The following is an 18,867-nucleotide window of genomic DNA, read 5'->3' on the forward strand; positions in this document are numbered from 1 at the left end:
ACGTTCGGAGTGTCTTGGTTCAATGTTAATCACTGTAGGGGTGTCAACCGCATGTGTGGGTTCAAGGTTGGTCACCTGCAGGGAGGGGTTCAAGGGTTCAACAGTATGTGTGGGTTCATTATCATTGGGTTCGGCAGTAGGAGGGAGTGGAGAAGTGTTTCTAGGAGGTGTGGGGGTGGGTGAATTTATGGGTTCTTGATCACAAATGGGTAGAGGAAGAGGGTGTCGTTCCATGTGTAAATCATGCAAAGCCTTACTATTCTTGAATGGAAATATTGTTTCATGAAATATGACATCTCGACTAACTAGAAATTTATGATGATCAATGTCATATAGTTTAAAGGCTTTTTGACCAGCAGGGTACCCCACAAAGATGCAACGTCTAGCTCTAGGTGCGAATTTATTTGGATGATCATGTGAAGTGGAGGCATAGCACAAACAACCAAATGTACGCAAGTGAGTGAAATCAGGTGGATGGCCATAGAGTTTTTCATAAGGAGTTTGACCGGCTAAAATTTTGGATGGTGTGCGATTTATTAAATAAGTGGCAGTAAGAATGCAATCACCCCAAAAAATTAGTGGAAGATCGGCTTGGAAACGTAAAGCCCGTGCAACATTGAGAAGATGTCGGTGCTTACGCTCGACGACACCATTTTGTTGAGGGGTACCTGGGCAAGAGAATTGTTGGAGAATCCCAGAGTCACAAAGAATTTTCTGAAATGAATTATTTGTAAATTCAGTGCCATTATCGGAGCGAATTGTTTTTACACATGTCTGAAATTGATTTCGAACATAAGCTAAGAAATGAACTAACAAAGAATAGGCATCCGACTTGTATTTCATGAGATAGGTCCATGTGACACGGGAAAAATCATCAACAATAGTTAAAAAATAATGATGACCATTTTTTGTAGATGTGGCATACTTTCCCCAAATATCAACATGAATTAATTCAAACAAACTACTGCTAGTGGGTGTGTGTAAAGGAAAAGGGAGTCTTGTTTGTTTTGACAAATGACAGACTTCACAATGGTCACAAGAGTCTTTATTGAAACCAAGAACAGGAGCTAAACACTTGAGGGCACTTGATGATGGATGACCAAACCTAGCATGCCAAGTGGTGGATGAGGTAGTGATGATGGTGGCAACAAAGGTAGAGACATCAAGGAAGTAAAGTCCACCCTTTTTATGGCCCCGACCAATCTCCTTCTTCGTCAAATGGTCCTGAAATACACAATGATCAGGATAAAAAAAAACAGAACAATTAGTAGTCTGGGTGAGTTTTGGCACAGATAAAAGGTTGAACTTGAATGAGGGTACAAATAAGACATCAGTCAAGATGATATCTGATGTTATGTGTACATTTCCAAAGCCATGTATAGGAACCGAATGACCATTAGGAACACAAATAGATTTATGAAGAGAAGAAGGAATAGGTGGCTGTTGAAAAGAGGAAGGGGTGAAAGAAACGTGATCTGTTGCGCCAGTATCAATAACCCATTCAGTAGGCATACAGAGGGAAGAAGAAAGAGCTAGAGACGCACCTGTGAGATTGGCCTTAGGTTGGTTTACCTCCCTTAATAGGCGAAGAAGTTGCTGTAACGAATCTGCAGATAAAGGATCTTTCACAGCATCATTACGTTGGTCAGCACGAGTGGATGAAGTAGATGACTGTCCATGAGTGTTCCCCTTATGGTAGTAGCGATGCCCTGGCGGATATCCGTGAAGCTTATAGCACTTATGCTCCGTATGACCAAGGATGCCACAATGCGCACATTTGGGACGACTGCGAGAAGATGATTGTTTGGCCAAAAAAGCATGTGCAGGTTGAGTTTGGAGGGCTGCACGTTCTGAAGTCAGTGGGGGATGTGTATGGGCCTTTTGAGCCTCATCTTGAAGGAGAAGGGAATAGGCATGAGCAACATCGGGGAGGGATGTAGTAAGAAGTAACTGGCTTCGTGGTTGACTGAAGCTGTCATTGAGTCCCATCAAAAACTGCATGAGGCGTCGTTTGTTTTGTTGGGAGATATAAGTCTCTTTGGCTCCACAAGTACAACCTTGGCAAGTGCACGTTGGTGGAGGATCAATAAGGGATAACTCATCCCAAAGGGAGCGAAGCTGATTGAAGTAGTGTGCAATTGAAAAATCTTGTTGTTGAAGAGTAGCAATATTTTGCTCAAGCTCATATATGCAAGGGCCAGTGTTGGAGGAGAAGCGTGCCTTGAGATCTGTCCAAACAGCAGCGGCAGATTCTGCATAAAGCACAGTATGGGCCAGAGAGCGATCAATGGAGTTGAGGATCCATGACATGACCATATTATTGACACGAGACCAACGGTGATAATCTTCATGAGTGGATGCAGGGGACGTTAAAGAGCCATCAACAAAGCAAAATTTGTTTTTGCCCTTTAAAGCCATTGTCATGGCAAGAGACCATGGATTGTAATTGTTGAGACCTGTAAGGACGTCACTCACAAGAGTTTGTCCAGGATTATCAGAAGAGTGAAGATAATAAGGGCTCTCCAGATTAAGGTTGCTGGAGGTAGACATGCTGCAGAGGTAAAAAAAATAAAATCAGAGTTGATTATAGAGATGCTTCTGATACCATGAAAGTATACCTCGAGAGCATATATTTCATTGATTGAGAGGCAAAATATATACAAGTGAATACACTGACCGTTACATAACATTAGGAGAGAAATAAGCTAAATCTCTAGAAACTAGGCAACTATCTTTCCTATATTAAGTAGGTATCCCAATTTAAGCTAATTACAATATTTGACAATAATTACAATCATATCAGATCCTTGATTGTGTAACAATTTGATTAGATAAACTTCTCTAAATACGTTTTAGGAGAATAAAATAGGAATAAAAAAAACTTATTTATAAGCTCAAATTAACTTATATATAAGTTATTATGTAGAAGTTTATTCCTATCAACTTATTCAAAATCATATTTTTAACTCATATCTAAGTTAATTTTAATTTATATATAGAGAAATTTATTTTGATTTTTTTTATATTATTTTTCTCTCTTAAAAATATTTTTAAAGAAGTTGTTGATATCCTTAATGGTGTGTATAGTCAGGAAGAAATAAATGAAAATTAAGATAATAAAAATAAAGAAAGTGAATGAAAATAATATAATGAATAATTAAAGTATATATTTGATTTAGGATAGATAAAAGAATAAATTTAAAAGTGATGGATAGGTGAATAAAAGTATGTAAAATATAAAATTTTAATTTTAATTTTTATCCTCTCGCATTTTATCTCTACTAAATAAACTTATTTTTTTTCCAACATATTTGTCCTTCAACAAATAGATAAGATGTTAAATACTTATTTCTCACCTTTTTTCATATATTTTTTCCGCCATTTCATCAATTTTGATGTGTACAAGTAGAATTTTAAATAATTATAAACTAATATAATTTTTTAAATATAATATATGACATAATTTTTTAATGGAATTATAAGTTTTAAGATAAAATTGTGAAATGAAAATTAATGAATAATGTAAGAGTGATTTGATTTATATAAGTTAGTTAGTCGTTCGTTATATACCAACTCACGCTATTTGATGTTTTTTTATTGTATTATTTTATTTTTAAAAACTTATTATTGGTTTAAATTTAACTACATACTCATTCATGGAATTTGATATTAATCTATAATCATATAACCCATCACTGATCCACATCAAAATTGACATTAATTATTTTCATTTATATAAAAATAAATCTCTCTAGTTATTATAGTTTATAGTTATTGAATTTTGCCATAAATAATCACGTAATATTTTAAAGGTACTTTTATTTTAATATTTAAATATAATAAAATTTATTATCTTGCTTCGAAATTATGATTTTGAAATGTAAAGCATTTTGGAAACCTCATTATTTAAGGAAATTAATTTTAGTAAATTTAAAATAAAGAAACGAGAATTAATGGATTATTCGAAATTTAAGGCATTAGATGGTTACTTTGCGGCATCTTAATTGTCCTTAGGCATCATGGCTGTAAGAAAGTCAAAGATATAAAGTATAAAGGCCATAATGGAACGTCACTTGTCACTTTGTATGTCATGGTGGTGATGCTGATGTACTAAGACATTCTCTGAGCCAATGCAATGAACTTTAATTTTTAGTTAAACAAAGTTCAATTAAAATTCCTTCAGAACCCATAAGAAGACACATAAAAAGAAATTGGGGAAACAAACAATTATACAGTAAACCCTTATTTTGGTGATTTTTATCGTTGTCTTTTAAGTCCCACAAATTAAAACAAAAATACCAAGTCGAATATTTTGAATATATATTAATATTACCATTAACTAGTCACATGTTTTTAAAATTTTAATCGAATATTATTGTTAATTTGTAATTTCAAAAATTTGTTTGATATTTTTTTTTAATTTCAAGATCAAAATAGCATGTATTCATTGTAATAACTTGCATTCTTTAAAGTTTAAAAGGATGGACATTGGACCTACCAAGCATATTTGTATTGTAACATGAACTGTGGGTCGTTTCAACCTGGTTGAACGGCTTCATCAATTTGTTGAATAATTTTTGGACTTTTATCTGTGATAGAGATTGGAAGCAACTTATTCATTCCAACTTGGGATTAAAAATTTTCAAATATTCTTGAACCGTAAATAACCATCAACATTTTGGAAAGAAAAAAAAGTGCACCATATATTATATTGTTACTAATAGGTCAGTGACAGTCGGACGATCAAGGTTGATGACTGATCAAAGTTGATGACTGTTCAAGATTTCATTTTTAGAAGGGTACTAAATTATTTTTAATATTTACTAATATAAAAATAAAATGTTATATAATTAATCAATTGAGTGATGCTTATATTTTTCAACAAAAATTTGTCTCTGATTTAATTTAAAAATTTTATCTATAATTTTAGTAACATAATTCAATGATGTTAAATATAAATAACAAAGTGTGATATATAATGTATTATTAACTTATTTATTTTTATCTCTCCTAGTGTAAACCTCTCTTGTTAATAAATAAGGGTCATATTGAATTTTATTTATTTATTTTATTTCTAATGCATTTGTTTCTCTTTTTATTATCTTAATCGTGACTTCTTTTATTTTACTAGAGTTTTAATCATGCAAACATTTATTTATTATAAACTTTTTTGTTGTGTTGTCATTATTAATCTTTTGTTCATTACAACAAATTTAAAGTTAGAGACTTAAAACTAAATAATCGGGTATTATTATTTGATTTCATAGTCATCTATACCTATTATAAATGAAATATATTTTAATAATCATTTTTTTAGTCTCAACTTTTTAATAGATGATTATACCCTTTGAATATAAGAAAAATCTTTTTATATTTTTTCTAAATAACTATCTGTAATTTATAACATTTGTCTATATATAACTATTAGAAGCACGAAGTGCCTCGACTCTTCTAGTATACTCATTAAAAAAAATTGATTCACAAATTATAAATTTAATCTTGTTTTAATTTTTATTTAAAATATTTTTGTAGAAAATCTTAATTATGAATGATTTTATAATATAAAAAATAAAAAAGAATACTTAAATAATTATAAGGGTACCATTTTTTAATTTACTCTGGGCAGAAAAAATCTCGGGACCAGATATGCATTTACAAGATTTTTTGAATAACGTTCTTCTGCCAACACATATAATCAAATAACTTTATAACGAAAACGACCTTTCAAATCTCTTTAAAATGGCTCTATCTAATAATGGTGTTACAAAACCTATTGGGCCTTTTATTTATTTTTTATTTATGCTCTTTTTAAAAAATAATGATGTTTTTAAAACAACAAATAAAAATTGAAGCATTTTTTTTGTTATAAATGATCGTTTTTTTAAAATTCTTAAGAATTTGATCGGGAGTTTTTTTTTTTTGCTAGGTAAAATGAAATATATTAAAAGGGAGTATAAGGGGTACTCTAACCCATAAACAATTACAAAAAATAACCAAAACTAGATAAACAAATTCAGTTTCTTAAGTAACCTACAAGATATAACTAAAAAAATCAGACCAAAAGTAATCCACAACAAACAAAGTCAACCAAAATCACTAAGAAAACCAAAAATCTGATACTCCAAGACCTCACCATCCAATAACCGAGCATAATGATGAAAACCATCTCTATCTTGACCGCACAACAAATAAAGAAAAACAAAAGCAGTAGCGAAGACCGTTAAAAACCAAATTCAGAAGCTGCTACACATAACCACCAAAGACACTAATGTTGACAACTTAATAAAGATTAAGACATGCAGCAGGTTGTCCTGACCAACAAGAGAACAGATAGTAAAAATCAAGATTTTTAGCTTGCAGCCATTTCTAAGAGCGTAGTTTTATCAATTCAACCAGATCCTTTGAAGATGTGAATTTATTAGCAAATACAGCTTCATTTCTCGCCAACCGAATACTCCAAATTGAAGCCAACCAAATCACCGCCCATTTGTACTGATTTTTAGCAACACAACTAGGAAGGCCTAAGAACAGCTCAAAATGAGATATGAAATTATTTTGATGAGCATCAAAGAGGCCACACCATTCCAAACACAACATCAACCTGGTATGCAAAGGAACACTAAAAAAATATATGGCAAGAGGTATCAAGACCTTGATTACACCACACACAATACGAATCTGAAGACAATAACAAATTCCTCTTTGCAAGATTAACTTTGGTTGGGATTCAATCAAGCATCACCCTCCAAGCAAAACAAGAAACCTTGGAAGGGACAAGCCTACACCATATAAACTTATGAAGAGGGATTTCTGCAAAAATTGAGGCATTAACAATTACATAATAAGCTGACTTGACTGAATACAGTCCGCTTGGATCAGCTGATGTTGATATTTCCGTTGAAACACTTTTTTTATAATTGTAAATTCGTTTAATTCTATCAACGGTCTCAAACACGGCAAGTATACCGGCCGTTCAAGTAGTAAAAATATCGTATCCACAGGGATTAGAAGGTAAAATAAGCATTTATTGACTATTCGTGACTAAAGAATAATTCCAATTTCATAGTTTATCATGTGAATTCAAAGTTTTGACTATTGGAATGAAAGCTATAAATAAATATTGGTTTGTGAGTGGAAAAGGATAGAAATGGTATAATGGTTTTGTGAGGTTGTGGGGGTTAGATTTCACCAAACGTCAGACTAATGAATCCTTAATCTCTTGTTACATACATTGCTTAGTCAACCCATAAGTTTAATCAAACCTAATCCCTTAGAGAAAGAGTCTAGGTGCGGACATTGAATATCAATCCCTTGAGTACCCAATATCTACACCCGCATTACGAGCTAGGGTTTAAGACTACTAATGGGTCAAGCTCTATCCCTAAATACAATCTCCACTAGGCATATGTTCCAGAACTAGTTTCAATGGTATTTCCCAATACTCAATGGAACCTTAAATCATGCAAAGGGTGATCAATCCAAAGCAAGCATTAAGCGTAGAAACGTACACAACAAAGAATGAAACAATACATATATATATCATTAAAAACGTAAGGATTACAATAGAGTACGTTGGTTACATCTAACCCCACAAAAATGGGTGGAACTACTCAACAATGAGGGTAAATACAAAATAGAGATGAAAGGAGAAGTGAAGAACCGAAGGAAAGATCCACACACGAACGTTCCCAAGCTCGGAGAATCCCTTCTACCGCTCCAAGGAGGCACCCCTGCGTGAATGAGGGAGAAACCCTCGAAAATCACTTCAAATACGAGCTTGGGGAGTCAGATTAGGGTTCACACGCCCGGCGCATAAATCTTCGCGCCCGGCGCAGGTCCTTCCAGAGAAGTCAAGCACTCTCTGTCTCAACACAAGCTCGGCGCAATTCCTTTTGCGCCCGGTGCAATATAACTAGCAGAGATGAGATACTTTGTTTCGGTCACGCCCGGCGCGGGTCATCTTGCGCCCGACGCATTCACTCTTCTCTGCTCCTTAGCTTCTTAGATTTCCAATCCAAAGGATCTTCAACTTTTCACTCTTCCTCAATACCTGCACAAAAAATGAGGTGGATTAAGGTATTGTTAGATGAATTTGGGTTAGTTATATCTGCACACAAAATGAACCAAAAAGAGAACAATTATATTGCAATGGTTCAGAGGATGAGTGGAATTTGTTCAATAAGTCTCATCCAAAAAGAAGTAAAATTGAGACTTAACAACTCCCCCAAACTTAGAACCTTGCTTGTCCTCAAGCAAAAGGTAATAAATCTAGCAGATAACAAGCAATGCATGTGTCTCCAATTCTACATCATAGTTCACTTGTACTTTCCTTTCGCAAGCATGAACCTCAGATGAACTTTCAGTCACAATTATTGCAATGGAACATGACAAGGTGCAAACAAAGGTTTCAAAAGAGATCAAAGAGCTGAGAAAAGTTAATGACTATCTGTGAATGCATCCTCACTAGGAAAGTGTTTCTCTCTATGCACACTAGTGTATCAAGGTGGGTGTTTCTCTCTAGTCTACTACTCACGCCACATGATTCAACTTTGCTCTTCGTTTCCAAATGAAACCAATGGTAAAACAAATGCAAGTACTTATCACAAGGTCTTTATTAGGGCAATCTGGGTCAAGCAATAACTATTTTATGGTTTTTCAAGGATTGAAAGTGCTATAGCTTAAGAGAGCAGTTGAGATTTTACACTGATGTCCCTCTCCATACCCCAATACAACATTTTGGCACATGCCCCTTTACTAGATCCAAGCCATTAGCCTTTATGTGATGCATATTTACACTTTTGCATCTTAATGTTTTTGTTTTTATTTTGTTTTGTTCTTCTTTTTTTTATTTTATTTATTTTGTAATGGCTGACCACATACTTTCTTCTTCCCAAAATTCCCCATTCTTCAACTCCCCCAAACTTATTTGATGTCATCAATTTGCTCTCTTAACCAAAGCAAAGGTTATGGTTAATCTTTTTCATGGTTTGGGATAATTGGAAGATGTGGTGTTTAGGCTTAGGAAGGTATGAGTCAAGTGAAAAGTGGAGATGGCTTTTTGGCTTAGATGGTTGACAAAATAAGGAAAAATGAGTGCCTTGATCATATAAGTACACAACATAAGAAAACCACCAGGGAAACTCAAGCAAAGTCTATCATGCAACTTAAGCGTAGTTCACTCATAAGTATTTAGGCTCAAACCTCACCCGGTTATGCATCCACAAATTATCACACTCAGCTCAGTTCTATGATCAACATTGAAACCCGTATGCAACTAGTCATGAACTAAAGATCTAACATGACTTGAAAATGTCTAAGGTACACACACCATAAACATCAAGCAAACTACAATCCAGAATCAACCACAAGCAAAACAAGTATCAACAAGATTCAAAACCGTGCTAAAGCAGAGTATTCACAAAAAGAACCAACAGAGTAATCACCAAAAAGACTATATAAAAAAATAGTTAAAATACTGAAAATAAAATACAGAAAAAATAAATTGCAATAGACAAAGGTAAACTAAGGTAAGCTCCATCTGCTTCCATCTATGGGGTCTGGTCATCATCATCTCCAAGAGCTGCTCCACCATCATCAACTCCATCAGCATTAGCAGCTCCACTCCCCCAAATTTAGGAGCCTGGTCCCCAGGCCAACCAGTATATGTCTGAAAGTCCTGGTAACTAGAAGTGATTGCAGAGTGTACTCATGAAAGAACATGGTGAGCACAAAAATTATACACAGTGATGACCAAGCAAATATAGCAAAAATGGAGAATATCCTTAGACCAAAATTAAGCACAACATGCATGCATACGGAAATGGACTATAACAATGCAACATAAAGCACACAAACATACAACATACAACAGAACATAAAGAAACATGATTGAAAATAGATAAAGATTGGGTGTCAGGGATGTGGTGTGCCGGGCTTCATATTAGTAAAAATTAGCGAGGCTTCAAAATCTGATATCGCGCCGGGCGTGATTTAAGCGCGCCCGGTTGGTGGTTCCAGAGAACAAAAATTGAGTACTAAGTCGGGCGCAAAAGTGTTACGCCCGGCGTGTAGCCACTTACATGGTCAATTTGCCTAAGTTTTCTTTAAGAGAAGGCCTTATCTCCACCCAGAAACAGAGTTACCTCATTCCTCACATTCCAAACAAAATGTACCCTATATTTACCCACTCAAGCATGATTTTAACAATTACATATAACACAAAACAACATATAACATAAGACAACATATAACACAAAACAACACATATAGCACATAACAACACATATAGCACAGAACAACATATAACACAAAACAACTATGCATTACGAACATTAGCACTGAAATCTAAAACACGAACGAGATGCAAAACACAAAAAAAGTTCAGATCTCTGGGTTGCCTCCCAGGAAGCGCTTGTTTACTGTCCCGAGCCTGACGGTGACCAACTTGAATTGCTCTGATTCTCCTTCTCCTCCTGTTGCTCTTGTTCCCCTTTGCCCCGTGTGCAACCTCATGATTTCTCAACAACGGCTCAGAAGGATTGGTCAATCTAATTTGAACAGTACCTTGCATACAAGAGAAAGCTGAAGACTAGAGTACACAGGTTAGCTCCAACAATTCATTGCTAACATAAAAATACCAAAACAATAAAGGATTAAATCACAAATAGCTATAAATACTAAATTGCCTTTCTAATCCCCGGCAACGGCGCCAAAAACTTGTTGAGATTTCCGTTGAAACACTTTTGTTATAATTGTAAATTCGTTTAATTCTATCAACGGTCTCAACCACAGCAAGTATACCGGCCGTTCAAAGTGGTAAAAATATCGTATCCACAGGGATTAGAAGGTAAAATAAGCATTTATTGACTATTCGTGACTAAAGAATAATTCCAATTTCATAGTTTGTCATGTGAATTCAAAGTTGTGACTATTGGAATGAAAGCTATAAATAAATATTGGTTTGTGAGTGGAAAATGATAGAAATGGTATAATGGTTTTGTGAGGTTGTGGGGGTTAGATTTCACCAAACGTCAGACTAATGAATCCTTAATCTCTTGTTACATACATTGCTTAGTCAACCCATAAGTTTACTCAAACCTAATCCCTTAGAGAAAGAGTCTAGGTGCGGACATTGAATATCAATCCCTTGAGTACCCAATATCTACACCCGCATTACGGGCTAGGGTTTAAGACTACTAATGGGTCAAGCTCTATCCCTAGATACAATCTCCACTAGGCATATGTTCCAAAACTAGTTTCAATGGTATTTCCCAATACTCAATGGAACCTTAAATCATGCAAAGGGTGATCAATCCAAAGCAAGCATTAAGCGTAGAAACGTACACAACAAAGAATGAAACAATACATATATATATCATTAAAAACGTAAGGATTACAATAGAGTACGTTGGTTACATCTAACCCCACAAAAATGGGTGGAACCACTCAACAATGAGGGTAAATACAAAATAGAGATGAAAGGAGAAGTGAAGAACCGAAGGAAAGATCCACACACGAACGTTCCCAAGCTCGGAGAATCCCTTCTACCGCTCCAAGGAGGCGCCCCTGCGAGAATGAGGGAGAAACCCTCGAAAATGGCTTCAAATACGAGCTTGGGGAGTCAGATTAGGGTTCACACGCCCGGCGCATAAATCTTCGCGCCCGGCGCAGGTCCTTCCAGAGAAGTCAAGCACTCTCTGTCTCAACACAAGCCCGGCGCAATTCCTTTTGCGCCCGGCGCAATATAACTAGCAGAGATGAGATACTCTCTTTCGGTCACGCCCGGCGCGGGTCATCTTGCGCCCGGCGCATCCACTCTTCTCAGCTCCTTAGCTTCTTAGATTTCCAATCCAAAGGATCTTCAACTTTTCACTCTTCCTCAATACCTGCACAAAAAATGAGGTGGATTAATGTATTGTTAGATGAATTTGGGTTAGTTATATCTACACACAAAATGAACCAAAAAGAGAACAATTATATTGCAATGGTTCAGAGGATGAGTGGAATTTGTTCAATAAGTCTCATCCAAAAAGAAGTAAAATTGAGACTTAACAGCTGACCACTTCCAAGAATCATCATTTGTATCATCCATTTGAACACATGTTAGATCCATCATCAAAAGTGATAACTGAGATTGCTCCCACTGAAATAATTGCCTCCTCCAACACCAATTCCACCCACTCTCTCCCTCCCTACATAATTTCATATCCGCCACAGACATCTCTTTATTGTTAGAGATAGAAAACAACCTACTATACCTCTCACAAAAAGGTTTTATAGTGCACTAAGAATCCCTCCAAAAGGGAGTGTTCTTACCATTCCCCACTACTCTCACACACTCCTTAGAAAACCAATTACATGTAGTTGTTAATCGGGAGTTTAATTTTTAAAAACAAAAAAATAAAAGTTAAATTTTTCATACCAATAAATACCTTCTAATTTAATAATGTTTAAAATAATATTTTTATAAATAGTATTATACATCTTAATTAAATATAGAAAATTAATCTTTCTTTTCTCTTCTCTTCTCAAATATCGTGAACATATTATAAATTATCACCTTACTTTTTAAATGTAAAACTGAAATTCTCAACATAGATGTTCTCATATTCAACGAAAAATACTTCTTAATAAAAAAAAATAAAAAAAAAGCAAAATTGGACGCTTACATTTAGCATTTTCAATACCTTACATTGATCTCCCAGGCCCTCAACCAACCTAACCATTAAAACACAATCAAACGAGTGTAATTTAATTTGTTGAATAAGGTACATGAATTATTTATCAGTGACTCTTTTTTGGCAAATGCATTCATTATTTGAAATTCAATAACTTATCCAATTCAAGTCAAATTTGAACGAAGCTGTAAGATTTTGTTTAAATTCAATGTATTTACTCAGTGAGATACGTGCATCCAGACTCACATTCGTATGTGTTCGTAAATTTAATATTCGTGTTCTTACTAGTTAAGTTCATATTTACTCAATTTTGTTACCTTTATTTTAGTTAATGTAAATATAATCCATAGTTTATGTTTATTTTATAAATTAATAAAAAATATTTCAATATCAATGTTAATGTTAAAAAATAGTATTAACTGCAAGTAAAATATGAAATTCAAATAAATAAAATACTCTAATATAATTTAATTCCTAATTATAAAGTGTTATGAGCAAAAAAGAAAAAGTATTTAAGTGTCACGGACTGGGATTAAGCCCAACCGATATAATATCATTGTTAAGCCCAAAACTTTTAGCCCAGAAAGTATAATTCAAAGTTTAACAAAAGCAGAATAATTTTCCGAAAAGCATGTCAGATTGGGAATATATATTGAGTTCCTAACAGAGAAAAAGAGGGCACTATGAAAAGTGGAGTTTGCCAAGGATATGAAAATGTTGGGGAAAAAAAAGTGTGTAGATGGCGAATACCAAAAAGAGTTAATCACCTATAAATTGTCAGTGTAAAATTTTTTTATACTGGCAGTGTATAGGTGATTAACTTTACCAAAAAGGTGTAAAGCTTATGAAATATACACATCTATTATATATGATAAGTATATCTTTTTTTTTTAAATCTTAAAATATATTTTATTTTTTATTTTTAGGTATCTAATATTCAAATTAGTATTTTTTTTATTGTTTACATACATCTTTCTCTTTTTTTGTTTGACTCATGATATATATATATATATATATATATATATATATATATATATATATATATATATATATATATATATCTTAAGTATACCTCCTTTTCTTTTTTTAATAAAAATAAATTATTGAAATATCATGAATAATAAGGAGAAAATTATAAATTAAACAATAAAAAAGTAATATTAAAAAAAATACAGGATAAAAAATTAAAAATATTTTAAAAAAATTAAAAAAGGAAGTGTACAAAAAAGTAATGTATATATCATAAGCCAAAGTATAAATAGGAAGAACCTTCAATTGGTTTTAGCAATTGGGCCTCCTGGAGCTTTGAAGTTTGAATAATCTTGGCCCATTATTTTATTAAAAGTATTATGTAAAAAAAATTGGGGTAAACTGTAAACATACAAAAACAATGGTCCTAAACGTGGTTATGGGCGGTGATTAATATTCTTGTATTTGGGCTGCGTCAATAATTAATAATTATTTAAGATTGGGTTATAAGTTGTCTGCACAACAAGATTGAGTAGAATGAAGTTGGTTTATGAAATTTATTCACATTCAGATTTGTCTGTTAAATACATGAATAAAAAAAATTCAATCAAATAACAATAATGCTAAACAAAAAGAGAGAATAAGATGATTATATAAAAATATAGTTATGAGGTTTAAATATCATTTATATATGTTATGTGATTTTTTTTATGCTTAAAATGATAGACAAGGATGATACTCATGAAGAAAGAATTAATATCATAATTTACTTAATGATTAGTTAAAATTTAATAGTATCTAATTTAACTTAAAACTTTACTTTCTCGAACTAAAAATTGGTATGAATCTATCAAAAAAAAATTTCATCTCTAACATTAAAAAAACCTTTTGAGTAGATATGTCGATAAACATGTAGATAATTTTGTTTATTTATATTATCATCATTATCACGAATTTATTTATTTTCATTAATTTTGCTTGTTACGTTAATTATTGATACATAGCTTTATTAATAACAAACAAAGCGTTATCACTAGTTAGACATTTGGACTCATTTTATCATTTCCTTTTTATTATTTATTTATATGTATTTAAATACTTAAAACCATTAATTAAATTGGCTAATAGTAAAATGTTTATTGCTGTCATGGTTCGATTATCATGTAAAAGTCTCTTTATAAATACATATTCAAAAATAAAAATATACATTATAAGTGATTGATTATAATTTCTATGAATAAAAACATACATTATAAGTGATAAATATTTCATATCTACACTTTGTTTGATTTAAAAACAAAAAACTATGAAAACAATTATATCTGATGAGAAATAAGATCCATTAATTTGATAATAAATAAGATTTCTTAAAAACTATAATTTTGAATAAATTTTGTTAAAAGAAAAATACCCTTTTAATTTAGTATGAAATAAAAATTATTATTTTAATATATATATATTTTTTAATTAGGAGGTATAACTTGTAACAACTTGTGATAACTACTATAAGTTGTATAATCACTAACTAGAAGTGAAATGACTACTAGTACTTAAAATTATACATCTACAAATGTCCAGATACATATTATATATCATGCACATAAGTGTAAAATAATTATATAAATATAAAGTAATATAGGCAGAGACGGACGCACGTTGAACGTTGTGGGGGTAGTTGCCCCACTAACTTTTCAATTTGTTTTTTAACAATATATAAAATATTATATTATATTTATTTAAAATTTAAAAACAAAAAAAATTAAATAAAAACTAAAAGATTATAAAATTAAAACCGAATTTGTTGCAGGAACAGATGCACTAATTTGTGCTCCACTAACTTTTCAGTTTTTACTAATAATATATATACTATTATATTATCTTCATTTAAAATCTAAAATAAAAAAAAATAAAAACTAAAAACTAAAAAAATTATAAAATTAAAACTGAATTTAAGTTTTGTTGCAATTATCTTTATATGAGAAAGGAAATTTTTTTAAAAATATTTTAATGTTATAATAATTAACAACAAATTACATATTTTAAAAAAAAATGTTATGCATTTAAATTGTAAATCAAGATAAAAAAAATTATAAATTAAATAATATATGTGTTTTAAGTTTTAAAAAAAATTATAAGTTGTTATTAACCTCTTTTTAGATATTTTATATCTTTTTTTGTTTTATTTTTATTTTTTCTAATTCTTTTTATATTTTGAGGTTCTCTTCTACCTCTAACATATTTTAAAGTGTAAAAGAGTGAATTTGGAAGAAAAAAAAAAAAAAATTCTTCTTCCATCTATACTCCTTCTTGTTTGAACAGCTAAACTATACATTTAAAGTGGTCTTTGAGGTTAGTGTATTTAAAGTTATTACTTTTTATATTGCTTCATTTGAATTAATTTTTTTTTTATTTTCAATGAGAAATTTAGTATTTTGATTTTGATTTACTCATTCTATTTTTATGTTTAGAAGAAACATTGTATGTTATGAACATTACATTAATTAAAATTATATTGCTTTTAGTTGTAGCAATGGAAAGGTATTTTAAAAGAAAATCATCTTCAGAGCAACCATCTTCTCCTCAAATACATGTTGAAAAAGAAGTCAAATTGGGTCCACCAACCAAAAAAAGATTTTTAGAATGTGATTTGGAAAGGCTTCCTGATGATCCTTGTTTAAGGCCAAAAATTTCAGATTAACATCCAAGTGATAGAGATGAAGTTAGAAGATATTATTTGCAAAAGGGTCATTATCAACCAAAAGAGATAAATTTTCCACAAAGACAATTTGGAGATACCATTCGTAAATTTAATCCGGATTGGTATTTAAAATATGGAAGTTGGTTAGAATATAGTCAAAAGGAGGATGCAACATATTATTTATATTTTTATCTTATGAGATCACATGTTGAGGAACATAAAGGTAGTGGTGATGTATTCATAACAGAAGGTTTTACAAATTGGAAAAAAAGTGAGAGATTTCAAGTTCATGTTGGAGGTCCAAATAGTTTTCATAATCAAACATGGAGGAATTGTCAATCTTTGATGAAACAAAAGCAACATATTGAAGTTGCAATGTGTAAGCAGTCTGATCAAACTAAAAAGGAATGTCGAATTCATTTGACTGCAATAGTTGATTGCATTCGATTCTTATTACGCCAAGGATTAGCTTTCCGTGGTAATGATGAGTCAATGTCATCAAGTAATAAGGGAAATTTTCTTGAACTTTTAGATTTTCTTGTTGACCACAATGAAGTTATTCATAAAGTGATAAAAAATGTTCGTGGAAATCTTAAGTTGATAGCTCCTACAATACAAAAAGATATTGTTAGATCTGCTGCTAGTGAAACTACTAAAGCTATACTTGATGTTCTAGGAGATAATTTGTTTTCTATTTTGATTGATGAATCTCGAGATATCTCAGTGAAAGAGCAAATGGTTGTGGTTTTACGTTATGTTAATAAAAAGGGACAAGTTATAGAGCGTTTTCTTGGTCTTGTTCATGTTTATAATACTAATGCTTTATCATTTAAAATAGCTTTGGAGTCATTGTTTTCAAAATATGGATTAAGTTTATCAAGGTTGCGTGGACAAGGATATGATGGAGCAAGTAATATGCAAGGTGAATTTAATGGCCTCAAAAGCTTGATATTAAAAGAGAATTGTTCCGCATTTTATATTCATTGTTTTGCCCATCAACTTCAATTAGCTCTAGTTACAGTGGCAAAAAAACATGTTGGAGTTGCATTATTTTTAACTTGGTTGCTAATATTTTTAATGTTGTTGGAGCATCATGTAAGCGTCGAGATATTCTTCGAGAAAGTCAAATTGCAAAGGTGAAAGAAGCATTGCAAAAAGGAGAAATCTCTAGTGGGCGTGGCTTGAATCAAGAAACTACAATAAAAAAGGCGGGAGATACTAGATGGAGCTCACATTATGATACATTACTTAGTCTACTTTCCTTGTTCCCTTCCACGATTGATGTGCTTGAAATAGTTGAGGAAGATGGCATGAGTTTAGCACAAAAAGGTGAAGCATGTGCTTTATTGAATTCTATGCAAACTTTTGAATTTGTTTTCACTTTACACTTGATGAAAAATATTTTAGGGATTACTCATGAGTTATCTCAAGCATTGCAAAGAAGTGATCAAGATATTGTAAATGCTATGAAATTAGTTTCAGTGTCCAAACAAAGGTTACAAGCAACGAAAGATGATGGTTGGTCTTCTTTGCTCAATAATGTTTCATCATTTTGTGAAAACCATAACATTGTGGTTCTAAATATGAATGACACTTTTCAAACACAAGGAAGGTCAAGGCGTAGCCAATGTTCCTTCATTTTACAGATGTGGGACTTGGGATGAATCCCAACAGATACTTTGATGGAACTTCTCTGTTTCTCTGTTTCGGGTTTGCTTTCTATCGGTTCCCATTTAACTACAAGAATATACGCTAGTAGTAACAGAATATTACAGTGAAGGGCAAAGATGAGTCACTCACCATCACAACTAGGGGTGACGTGTACATTGCAACTGAAACACCTGAGCCAATGCTACCCACGAGAAGCTTTCGGTGACGATTATCATGGAATGCAAAAGCTGACACTGCAACAATTATGCTGAACAGAAGCAGAACTGGTATTGCTGTTATGGCCACCTTTCTCTGCAAAAAAAAATTACTCGTCTCAAAAATCGCGTTTTTGCTTCTTGTTTCTACATATATTTTTACTATGAGAAAGAAATGACTAACTTAGGTGGTGCCAAACATTTTCATAAAATAATAAAAATGAAAAAAGTAACTATTTGTCAAAAAAAAAATTCAAGCAAGGAAGTTAAATTGATGAAAACTTTATTGCATATGATTCAAACAATTTTGACACATGAATTGAAGGATGAAGTGAAGCTAACCTTTCCTTTGGCCGAGGCATACCAGAAATAAATGAGAACATAGGATAACTCAAGAGCAATTCCAACTCCATTAACAGTGACCAGAGGGAAATTTTCCCACTTGTAGCTTACAACAGGCAAACCGTTCCAAGTGTAAAGGAGACAGTTCAAGAGTCCAATGATGTAAGGAATGCACGAAAACTGTTCTGTGCTTTTCTTCCTTATAACTCTTTTAAAGGTGACCCTGAACATGAAAAGCATGAAAAGCGTTAATCACTTTATACATTCTCTAAAGTCATAATGAGATATAACTTATAATGTTATATGCCTAACATAC

At 32.3% G+C, this 18,867-nt stretch overlaps 2 protein-coding genes and 1 pseudogene across 2 annotated transcripts; 1 reads left to right on the forward strand and 2 right to left on the reverse strand.

Moving 5' to 3' along the window:
- Window positions 1-810: 810 nt before the first annotated feature.
- On the reverse strand, window positions 811-2,550 carry LOC145958707 (uncharacterized). Its single transcript, XM_083076221.1, has 2 exons — window positions 1,545-2,550; window positions 811-1,224 (listed from the first exon to the last, which is right to left on the reverse strand). The coding sequence occupies exons 1-2, from the start codon at window positions 2,548-2,550 to the stop codon at window positions 1,187-1,189; spliced, it is 1,044 nt and encodes a 347-aa protein (XP_082932347.1). The 3' UTR covers window positions 811-1,186.
- A 13,140-nt stretch (window positions 2,551-15,690) lies between these two features.
- On the forward strand, window positions 15,691-18,008 carry LOC145959077 (uncharacterized; annotated as a pseudogene).
- Window positions 18,009-18,087: 79 nt separating this feature from the next.
- On the reverse strand, window positions 18,088-18,867 carry LOC145959078 (bidirectional sugar transporter SWEET3-like). Its single transcript, XM_083077127.1, has 2 exons — window positions 18,552-18,867; window positions 18,088-18,306 (listed from the first exon to the last, which is right to left on the reverse strand). Exons 1-2 carry the CDS (start codon window positions 18,789-18,791, stop codon window positions 18,097-18,099), a joined length of 450 nt encoding a protein of 149 aa, XP_082933253.1. The 5' UTR covers window positions 18,792-18,867; the 3' UTR covers window positions 18,088-18,096.

This window comes from Cajanus cajan, chromosome 6 (assembly GCF_000230855.2).
Source record: "Cajanus cajan strain Asha chromosome 6, NIPB_CcT2T_4, whole genome shotgun sequence".
Taxonomy (NCBI): domain Eukaryota; kingdom Viridiplantae; phylum Streptophyta; class Magnoliopsida; order Fabales; family Fabaceae; genus Cajanus; species Cajanus cajan.

Excerpts from the sequence above, each read along its gene's own strand:
- LOC145958707 (XM_083076221.1), bottom strand. The coding sequence starts at position 2,550 with ATGTCTACCTCCAGCAACCTTAATCTGGAGAGCCCTTATTATCTTCAC. Across the intron at positions 1,225-1,544 it reads ACCTAAGGCCAATCTCACAG|GACCATTTGACGAAGAAGGA; the intron begins GTGCGTCTCTAG and ends TGTGTATTTCAG.
- LOC145959078 (XM_083077127.1), bottom strand. The coding sequence starts at position 18,791 with ATGCTTTTCATGTTCAGGGTCACCTTTAAAAGAGTTATAAGGAAGAAA. Across the intron at positions 18,307-18,551 it reads ATGCCTCGGCCAAAGGAAAG|AGAAAGGTGGCCATAACAGC; the intron begins GTTAGCTTCACT and ends TTTTTTTTGCAG.